This window comes from Salvelinus namaycush, chromosome 18, assembly GCF_016432855.1.
Source record: "Salvelinus namaycush isolate Seneca chromosome 18, SaNama_1.0, whole genome shotgun sequence".
Lineage (NCBI taxonomy): Eukaryota > Metazoa > Chordata > Actinopteri > Salmoniformes > Salmonidae > Salvelinus > Salvelinus namaycush.
The window spans coordinates 43,557,324-43,569,623 of NC_052324.1; the positions used below are offsets into that span (position 1 = coordinate 43,557,324).

Genomic DNA, 12,300 nt, shown 5'->3' on the forward strand with positions numbered 1-12,300 from the left:
CTAGTACAGTATGACTCTGGGGATTAGCTATACCACAGCCTCTAGTACAGTAGGACTCTGGGGATTAGCTATACCACAGCCTCTGGTACAGTATGACTCTATACCACAGCCTCTGATACAGTATGACTCTATACCACAGCCTCTGATACAGTATGACTCTATACCACAGCCTCTAGTACAGTATGTCTCTGGGGATTAGCTATACCACAGCCTCTGGTACAGTATGACTCTGGGGATTAGCTATACCACAGCCTCTGGTACAGTAGGACTCTGGGGATTAGCTATACCACAGCCTCTAGTACAGTATGACTCTGGGGATTAGCTATACCACAGCCTCTAGTACAGTAGGACTCTGGGGATTAGCTATACCACAGCCTCTGGTACAGTATGACTCTGGGGATTAGCTATACCACAGCCTCTGATACAGTATGACTCTGGGGATTAGCTATACCACAGCCTCTAGTACAGTATGACTCTGGGGATTAGTTATACCACAGCCTCTAGTACAGTATGACTCTGGGGATTAGCTATACCACAGCCTCTAGTACAGTAGGACTCTGGGGATTAGCTATACCACAGCCTCTAGTACAGTAGGACTCTGGGGATTTGCTATACCACAGCCTCTGGTACAGTATGACTCTGGGGATTAGCTATACCACAGCCTCTGATACAGTATGACTCTGGGGATTAGCTATACCACAGCCTCTAGTACAGTATGACTCTGGGGATTAGCTATACCACAGCCTCTAGTACAGTAGGACTCTGGGGATTAGCTATACCACAGCCTCTAGTACAGTAGGACTCTGGGGATTAGCTATACCACAGCCTCTGGTACAGTATGACTCTGAGGATTAGCTATACCACAGCCTCTGATACAGTATGACTCTGGGGATTAGCTATACCACAGCCTCTGATACAGTACGACTCTGGGGATTAGCTATACCACAGCCTCTAGTACAGTATGACTCTATACCACAGCCTCTGATACAGTAGGACTCTGGGGATTAGCTATACCACAGCCTCTGATACAGTATGACTCTGGGGATTAGCTATACCACAGCCTCTGATACAGTATGACTCTGGGGATTAGCTATACCACAGCCTCTGGTACAGTATGACTCTGGGGATTAGCTATACCACAGCCTCTGATACAGTATGACTCTGGGGATTAGCTATACCACAGCCTCTGATACAGTATGACTCTGGGGATTAGCTATACCACAGCCTCTAGTACAGTATGACTCTATACCACAGCCTCTGATACAGTATGACTCTGGGGATTAGCTATACCACAGCCTCTGATACAGTATGACTCTGGGGATTAGCTATACCACAGCCTCTGATACAGTATGACTCTGGGGATTAGCTATACCACAGCCTCTGATACAGTACGACTCTGGGGATTAGCTATACCACAGCCTCTAGTACAGTATGACTCTATACCACAGCCTCTGATACAGTAGGACTCTGGGGATTAGCTATACCACAGCCTCTGATACAGTATGACTCTGGGGATTAGCTATACCACAGCCTCTGATACAGTATGACTCTGGGGATTAGCTATACCACAGCCTCTGGTACAGTATGACTCTGGGGATTAGCTATACCACAGCCTCTGATACAGTATGACTCTGGGGATTAGCTATACCACAGCCTCTGATACAGTATGACTCTGGGGATTAGCTATACCACAGCCTCTAGTACAGTATGACTCTATACCACAGCCTCTGATACAGTATGACTCTGGGGATTAGCTATACCACAGCCTCTGATACAGTATGACTCTGGGGATTAGCTATACCACAGCCTCTGATACAGTAGGACTCTGGGGATTAGCTATACCACAGCCTCTGATACAGTATACTATACTCTACAAACTACACACTATATTATAATATACTAAACTATACGCTTTAGTCCACTATACAATGCTAAACTATACACTATAATATACTATACTAAACTATACACTATAGTCCACTATACTCCACTAAACTATACTATTTGGCCTACTATACCATACGAAACTATACGGTATACTATACTAAACTGCACACTATAGTCCACTATACTAAACTATACTCGTTGGTACATCATACTCTACCAAACTATACTATATAGCATAATATACTAAACTGCACACTATAGTCTACAATACTATACACTGTAGTATACTATACTAAACTATACACTGTAGTCTACTGTACTAAACTATACACTGTAGTCTACTATACTAAACTATACACTGTAGTCTACTATACTAAACTATACACTGTAGTCTACTATACTAAACTATACACTGTAGTCTACTATACTAAAATATACACTGTAGTCTACTATACTAAACTATACACTGTAGTCTACTATACTAAACAGTACACTATAATATACTATACTCTAGTAGACTACACACTATAATCTACTATATTCTACTAGACTACACGCTATAATCTACTATACTATACTCTACTGAACTATACACTATAGTCGACTATACTATAATATTCACTATACTATACTCTACTGAACTATACACTATAGTCTACTATACTATACCCTACTATAATATTCACTATACTATGCTATACTGAATTATACACTATAGTCTACTATTCTAAACTATACACTATAGTCTAATATACTCTACTGAACTATATGCTGTAGTCTACTATGCTATACTGAACTATACACTCTAGTCTACTATACTATACACTCTAGTCTACTATACTATACACTATAGTCTACTATACTATACACTATAGTCTACTATGCTATACTATACTATACACTATAGTCTGCTATACTATAATATACACTGTAGTCTACTATACTATACTATACTGAACTATACACTATAGTCTACTATGCTATACTATACACTGTAGTCTACTATACTCTACTGAACTATACACTATAGTCTACTATACTATACAGTCCACTATGCTATACTATACTATACACTATAGTATGCTATACTATACTATACACTGTAGTCTACTATACTATACTGAACTATACACTATAGTCTGCTATACTATACTATACACTGTAGTCTACTATACTCTACTGAACTATACACTGTGGTCTACTATACTCTACTGAACTATACACTATAGTCTACTATACTCTACTGAACTATACACTATAGTTTACTAGACTCTACTATACGATGTAGTCTACTATACTCTACTATACACTATAGCCTACTATACACGGTAGTATACTATACTATACTATACACTGTAGTCCACTATACGCTGTAGTCTACTATACTATACACTGTAGTATACTATACGCTGTGGTCTACTATACTATGCTATCCACTATAGTCTACTATACACTGTAGTCTAATATACTCTACTATACTATACGCTGTAGTCTACTATATGATGTAGTCTACTATACTATACGCTGTAGTCTAATATACTATACTATACGCTGTAGTCTACTATACTATACACTATAGTCTAATATACTATACTATACACTGTAGTCTAATATACTCTACTATACACTGTAGTCTAATATACTATACTATACGCTGTAGTCTACTATACACTATACTCTACTATACTATACACTGTAGTATACTATACGCTGTAGTCTAATATACTATACTATACGCTGTAGTCTACTATACACTATAGTCTACTATACTCTACTATACTATACACTGTAGTATACTATACGCTGTAGTCTAATATACTATACTATACGCTGTAGTCTACTATACTATACACTATAGTCTAATATACTATACTATACACTGTAGTCTAATATACTCTACTATACTATACACTGTAGTCTAATATACTATACTATACGCTGTAGTCTACTATACACTATAGTCTACTATACTCTACTATACTATACACTGTAGTATACTATACGCTGTAGTCTAATATACTATACTATACGCTGTAGTCTACTATACTATACACTATAGTCTAATATACTATACTATACACTGTAGTCTAATATACTCTACTATACACTGTAGTCTAATATACTATACTATACGCTGTAGTCTACTATACACTATACTCTACTATACTATACACTGTAGTATACTATACGCTGTAGTCTAATATACTATACTATACGCTGTAGTCTACTATACACTATAGTCTACTATACTCTACTATACTATACACTGTAGTATACTATACACTGTAGTCTACTATACTAAAATATACACTGTAGTCTACTATACTAAACTATACACTGTAGTCTACTATACTAAACTATACACTGTAGTCTACTATACTAAACTATACACTGTAGTCTACTATACTAAACTATACACTGTAGTCTACTATACTAAACTATACACTGTAGTCTACTATACTAAACTATACACTGTAGTCTACTATACTAAACAGTACACTATAATATACTATACTCTAGTAGACTACACACTATAATCTACTATATTCTACTAGACTACACGCTATAATCTACTATACTATACTCTACTGAACTATACACTATAGTCGACTATACTATAATATTCACTATACTATACTCTACTGAACTATACACTATAGTCTACTATACTATACCCTACTATAATATTCACTATACTATGCTATACTGAATTATACACTATAGTCTACTATTCTAAACTATACACTATAGTCTAATATACTCTACTGAACTATATGCTGTAGTCTACTATGCTATACTGAACTATACACTCTAGTCTACTATACTATACACTCTAGTCTACTATACTATACACTATAGTCTACTATACTATACACTATAGTCTACTATGCTATACTATACTATACACTATAGTCTGCTATACTATAATATACACTGTAGTCTACTATACTATACTATACTGAACTATACACTATAGTCTACTATGCTATACTATACTATACACTGTAGTCTACTATACTCTACTGAACTATACACTATAGTCTACTATACTATACAGTCCACTATGCTATACTATACTATACACTATAGTATGCTATACTATACTATACACTGTAGTCTACTATACTATACTGAACTATACACTATAGTCTGCTATACTATACTATACACTGTAGTCTACTATACTCTACTGAACTATACACTGTGGTCTACTATACTCTACTGAACTATACACTATAGTCTACTATACTCTACTGAACTATACACTATAGTTTACTAGACTCTACTATACGATGTAGTCTACTATACTCTACTATACACTATAGCCTACTATACACGGTAGTATACTATACTATACTATACACTGTAGTCCACTATACGCTGTAGTCTACTATACTATACACTGTAGTATACTATACGCTGTGGTCTACTATACTATGCTATCCACTATAGTCTACTATACACTGTAGTCTAATATACTCTACTATACTATACGCTGTAGTCTACTATATGATGTAGTCTACTATACTATACGCTGTAGTCTAATATACTATACTATACGCTGTAGTCTACTATACTATACACTATAGTCTAATATACTATACTATACACTGTAGTCTAATATACTCTACTATACACTGTAGTCTAATATACTATACTATACGCTGTAGTCTACTATACACTATACTCTACTATACTATACACTGTAGTATACTATACGCTGTAGTCTAATATACTATACTATACGCTGTAGTCTACTATACACTATAGTCTACTATACTCTACTATACTATACACTGTAGTATACTATACGCTGTAGTCTACTATACTATACACTATAGTCTAATATACTATACTATACACTGTAGTCTAATATACTATACTATACACTGTAGTCTAATATACTATACTATACGCTGTAGTCTACTATACACTATAGTCTACTATACTCTACTATACTATACACTGTAGTATACTATACGCTGTAGTCTAATATACTATACTATACGCTGTAGTCTACTATACTATACACTATAGTCTAATATACTATACTATACACTGTAGTCTAATATACTCTACTATACACTGTAGTCTAATATACTATACTATACGCTGTAGTCTACTATACACTATACTCTACTATACTATACACTGTAGTATACTATACGCTGTAGTCTAATATACTATACTATACGCTGTAGTCTACTATACACTATAGTCTACTATACTCTACTATACTATACACTGTAGTATACTATACGCTGTAGTCTAATATACTATACTATACGCTGTAGTCTACTATACTATACACTATAGTCTAATATACTATACTATACACTGTAGTCTAATATACTCTACTATACTATACACTGTAGTCTAATATACTATACTATACGCTGTAGTCTACTATACACTATAGTCTACTATACTCTACTATACTATACACTGTAGTATACTATACGCTGTAGTCTAATATACTATACTATACGCTGTAGTCTACTATACTATACACTATAGTCTAATATACTATACTATACACTGTAGTCTAATATACTCTACTATACTATACACTGTAGTCTAATATACTATACTATACGCTGTAGTCTACTATACACTATAGTCTACTATACTCTACTATACACTGTGGTATACTATACGCTGTAGTCTAATATACTATACTATACGCTGTAGTCTACTATACTATACACTATAGTCTAATATACTATACTATACACTGTAGTCTAATATACTCTACTATACTATACACTGTAGTCTAATATACTATACTATACGCTGTAGTCTACTATACACTATAGTCTACTATACTCTACTATACACTGTAGTATACTATACGCTGTAGTCCAATATACTATACTATACGCTGTAGTCTACTATACACTATAGTCTACTATACTGTACTATACTATACACTGTAGTATACTATACGCTGTAGTCTAATATACTATACTATACTATACACTGTAGTATACTATACACTGTAGTCTACTATACGCTGTAGTCTACTATACTCTACTATACTATACACTGTAGTATACTATACGCTGTAGTCTAATATACTATACTATACTATACACTGTAGTATACTATACACTGTAGTCTATTATACGCTGTAGTCTACTATACTATACTATACACTGTAGTATACTATACGCTGTAGTCTAATATACTATACTATACTATACACTGTAGTATACTATACACTGTAGTCTACTATATGCTGTAGTCTACTATACTCTACTATACTATACACTGTAGTCTACTATACACTGTAGTCTACTATACTCTACTATACTATACACTGTAGTCTACTAACTCTACTCCTTTCCTCTTCTATACATCACATGGACATGACTATTTTGATCCTATATTCTAATCCCCGTATTATCCACATTATCAATCATGTTCAGTAGAATAGTCTTACTGTATACTTCAATGCTCTACGATTTCTGTAAACATTTGTGTACTTGTCCATCTTAACCCTTTCATTTGATACTACTACTATACCTCAGCCTTTTCTATCCCCTTTAAGATAGTGATAACTTCCTTTTATATCCCCTGTCAGATAGTGATAACTTCCTTTTATATCCCCTGTCAGATAGTGATAACTTCCTTTTCTATCCCCTTTAAAATAGTGATAACTTCCTTTTCTATCCCGCCAGATAGTGATAAGTTGTTCCCTCTATATTTCCTGTGTTGTCCTGTGTTGTGAGCATACTCTCTGTGAATCCTTCTGGTGCTCTACAGCTCGGTTCTTCTTTCTTTCTTTGTGTTTTCTTTGTGTTTCTGCTTCCTGTCTGTACACCAAGATCCATCATGTGTCTCTTTTAGCTGGACGGCACGGGGACGGACCTTGATCTCCATGACGACCGCATGTCCTACCTGTCAGCCATGTCGGCCGACTACCTGAGCATGGACAGCCGACTGGCCAGTGACTACGATGACACGGCGGACGAGGGCGGGGCTTATACGGATAACGAGCTGGACAATGAACCGGCCGATCAACTGCCGGTGTCGGCTATCAGCCGCTCCTCTGAGCCCGTGCTTGCAGAGGAGGTTAGAGACACACACACACACACACACACACACACACACACACACACACACACACACACACACACACTCAGATGCAAACCACTTCAGAGAAGATTGTGATGTCCTAACCTCACAGCCGCTAGTCTATGGAGAGCTGTAAGAATCTCTTCTGCCCTCTACAGTTGAAACACGTCATTACACCTATGAAATCTGTCTCGAGTCCAGTCAATGCCTTCGTGACCAGAATCAATACCATCTGGTTAGCATTTATTTGGGTTGTTTCAGGAACCCAATGTGTCCAATTTAATTGTGCAAAACATTTGTTTATTAAATAGAGGCTAGTCAGCACTATGATAATAGTGGACCCAAAGGCCTGTGGCCACTTTCTCTCCAGTACAGTACTTTAGTAGATAGAAACAACCTGGGAACACTGGCAGAATGCACTTGAACATTTCACAAGGGTTATTAACGGTATGATTATGTATGGCTGTGCAAGAATCTTCAAATATATATGTGTGTGTGTGTGTGTGTGTGTGTGTGTGTGTGTGTGTGTGTGTGTGTGTGTGTGTGTGTGGTCAGATACTGCGCAGGTGCAGTCCAGATATCCGTGGTGGCATCAGGAGGGTGGGCAGCAGGGAGGTACTCAGCAGCGCCAGCCCAGCGCACGTGTTTGTACCTGACCCCCCCAAGGTGAGACACACACACACAGTACACACACACACACGCTTGACTCTGTGCTGAACTCTGGCATAAATTATTTGTGGAACTATCATTACATATTTCATGCCTCTCTCTCCACTCGTGTTCCATGTCATTGGTCAGTCAGGCTAGTCTGTGTTTAGTCCCATTGCTCTTATATTCACTTGTTCCATTTTTGGGAATTTACTGACACTCCGCTTAGCTCTTGAACTCAACGAGAAGGAGCAGACTCCCCTTCCCTCTGAAGAATGATCTGATCTGGAGAAATCAGGCCCGCCGTGGCTCAGATTCCTCCAACGGCAGCTTCAACGCTGGTACCTAATTTAGCATAAAGTGACTCCCAGAACTCCCTGTGGTGATAGAACTGAAAGGGCCTATGACCTCAGAGGCTGAAACCTCACAAGTCCGTTGAGCAGATCTTCTAGATGACTCTACCTGTGTTCTGAACTCTTGAGCATGTAGTAGAGAAATAGATGTCCGTGGTTTAGTCGGTGTTTCTCTTTGTCTGAATGTGGTATTCACCATTGCTCGGAGACTATACAATGAGGCTTCTTTCCTGTTTTAAATTAACGGTGACGTAGTGAGGGTGGAAGACTAAAGGAAGGAACATTTCTTCAAGCCATCACTTAAATGTTTCTAGTCAGAAATCTAGTATTCACCTAGACAAAGGTTTGAGTTGTGCGTGTGTGACTGACCCTGTCTGGTCCCCATAGAAATAGAATGATTTAATTGAATCAAATCAAAATGATTTGATTCATTCTAATTCTATGCTGGTCCCCCTCCCCTCTCTCCACCTCTCCCTTCCTTTCCCCTCAAGGTGAAGCTGTTGTTCAGGGATGAAGTAGTCCCTCCCAGGGGGGTAGTAGGGGCGTACGACCCCCCCTCCAGCCGCGGCTACGACTCCCACTCCTCCAGCCCTGCCAGCAACGACCCCCCTCCTCTCCTTCGCTCCCTCAACTCCTTCGGCAAGGCCAAGCCCCTGGCACTGCAGCCCCCCGTCACCCTCAAACCCTCCTATAATATCCAGGACACCACCAGCAGCACAGCCCCAGTCACAGTGGCCCCTTTGGGCCCGGAGGAACCAGAGGAGAACCCTGAGGACCCCAGCCTCAGGTCGTTCCTGGGGAAGGTCAAGGCCTTTGAGAAGATGGACCACTTTGCACGCGCTCAGAGGATGCTGGAGCTGCAGGAGGCACAGAACGCCAGGGTGAGGGAGAGGGGACGGGGTGAGGGAGAGGGGACGGGGTGAGGGAGAGGGGACGGGGTGAGGGAGAGGGGACGGGGTGAGGGAGAGCGGACGGGGTGAGGGAGAGGGGACGGGGTGAGGGGGTGGGTGGGTGTGTCTGCTAGTCTATGTGTTGCCATCACAGCATCATATTTCATATCTCTCTGTCTCCTCCCACCAGTTGGAGATAGCTCAGAAGCACCCAGACATCTATGCTGTCCCCCTGAAGACCCAGAAACTGGACCACAGCCGGCCTCAGCCTATAGGGTAGGAGCACAACATGGGAGTGTTTTTAGAGTGTTGTGATGGGCTACTGCTGTCTACCTGCTGTTGTTACTCTATATTCATCTACATGTGTGGCTTTTTACTGAATTCTATTGTGAGTGTGTTTGAAAGTATATTAACCTGTATATTAACCTGTCCTATGTGTGTGTGTGTGCGTGTGTCTGTCTATGTGCCTGTCTGTGGGTTCAGTTCCAGCTCGCATCCTGAGCCCCAGACCCCTCCCTCCAAGCTACCGTACTCTGAGAGTCGTGGGTTCTACCTCAGCGATGAGGAGGAAGAGTACCGACGCCAGCTGGCTGAACACACCAAGAGAGGCTACTACCAGGTCAACAACCAGAAATACCAGGACACTGAACTGTAGACCACACCATCAACCAGAAATACCAGGACACTGAACTGTAGACTACACCATCAACCAGAAATACCAGGACACTGAATTGTAGACGACACCATCAACCAGAAATATCAGGACACTGAACTGTAGACTACACCCCTACAACCAGAAATACCAGGACACTGAATTGTAGGCTACACCCCTACAACCAGAAATACCAGGACACTGAACTGTAGACTACACCATCAACCAGAAATATCAGGACACTGAACTGTAGACTACACCCCTACAACCAGAAATACCAGGACACTGAATTGTAGGCTACACCCCTACAACCAGAAATACCAGGACACTGAACTGTAGACTACACCATCAACCAGAAATATCAGGACACTGAACTGTAGACTACACCCCTACAACCAGAAATACCAGGACACTAAACGGTAGACTACACCATCAACCAGAAATACCAGGACACTGAACTGTAGACTACACCATCAACCAGAAATACCAGGACACTGAACTGTAGAATACACCATCAACCAGAAATACCAGGACACTGAACTGTAGACTACACCATCAACCAGAAATACCAGGACACTGAACTGTAGACTACCCCTACAACCAGAAATACCAGGACACTGAACTGTAGACTACACCATCAACCAGAAATACCAGGACACTGAACTGTAGACTACACCACTACAACCAGAAATACCAGGACACTGAACTGTAGACTTCCCCTACAACCAGAAATACCAGGACACTGAACTGTAGACTACACCATCAACCAGAAATACCAGGACACTGAACTGTAGACTACACCATCAACCAGAAATACCAGGACACTGAACTGTAGACCACACCATCAACCAGAAATACCAGGACACTGAACTGTAGACTACCCCTACAACCAGAAATACCAGGACACTGAACTGTAGACTACACCCCTACAACCAGAAATATCAGGACACTGAACTGTAGACGACACCATCAACCAGAAATATCAGGACACTGAACTGTAGACTACACCACTACAACCAGAAATACCAGGACACTGAACTGTAGACTACACCCCTACAACCAGAAATACCAGGACACTAAACTGTAGACTACACCACTACAACCAGAAATACCAGGACACCGAACTGTAGACTACACCCCTACAACCAGAAATACCAGGACACTAAACGGTAGACTACACCATCAACCAGAAATACCAGGACACTGAACTGTAGACTACACCATCAACCAGAAATACCAGGACACTGAACTGTAGACTACACCACTACAACAGATATACCAGGACACTAAACTGTAGACTACATCATCAACCAGAAATACCAGGACACTGAACTGTAGACTACACCACTACAACAGATATACCAGGACACTAAACTGTAGACTACACCATCAACCAGAAATACCAGGACACTGAACTGTAGACCACACCATCAACCAGAAATTCCAGGACACTGAACTGTAGACTACACCACTACAACCAGATATACCAGGACACTAAACTGTAGACTACACCATCAACCAGAAATACCAGGACACTGAACTGTAGACTACACCCCTACAACCAGAAATACCAGGGCACTGAATTGTAGGCTACACCCCTACAACCAGAAATTCCAGGACACTGAACTGTAGACTACACCATCAACCAGAATTACCAGGACACTGAACTGTAGACTACACCACTACAACCAGAAATACCAGGACACTGAACTGTAGACTACACCACCACAACCAGAAATACCAGGACACTGATCTGTAGACTACACCATCAACCAGAAATACCAGGACAATG

General features: G+C 39.9%; 1 protein-coding gene across 1 annotated transcript in view; it reads left to right on the top strand.

Annotated features, from left to right (window-relative positions):
* The window catches only part of LOC120063471 (tight junction protein ZO-2-like), a 120,751-nt gene extending 108,864 nt beyond the window's left edge, over window positions 1-11,887 (top strand). Inside the window, exons 19-23 of the mRNA XM_039013853.1 lie at window positions 7,738-7,962; window positions 8,521-8,631; window positions 9,458-9,847; window positions 10,047-10,132; window positions 10,340-11,887. Of these exons, the coding sequence (XP_038869781.1) occupies window positions 7,738-7,962; window positions 8,521-8,631; window positions 9,458-9,847; window positions 10,047-10,132; window positions 10,340-10,511 (984 nt within the window). The 3' untranslated portion in view covers window positions 10,512-11,887. The remainder of the gene's footprint in view (window positions 1-7,737; window positions 7,963-8,520; window positions 8,632-9,457; window positions 9,848-10,046; window positions 10,133-10,339) is intronic.
* The last annotated feature ends 413 nt before the right edge of the window (window positions 11,888-12,300 follow it).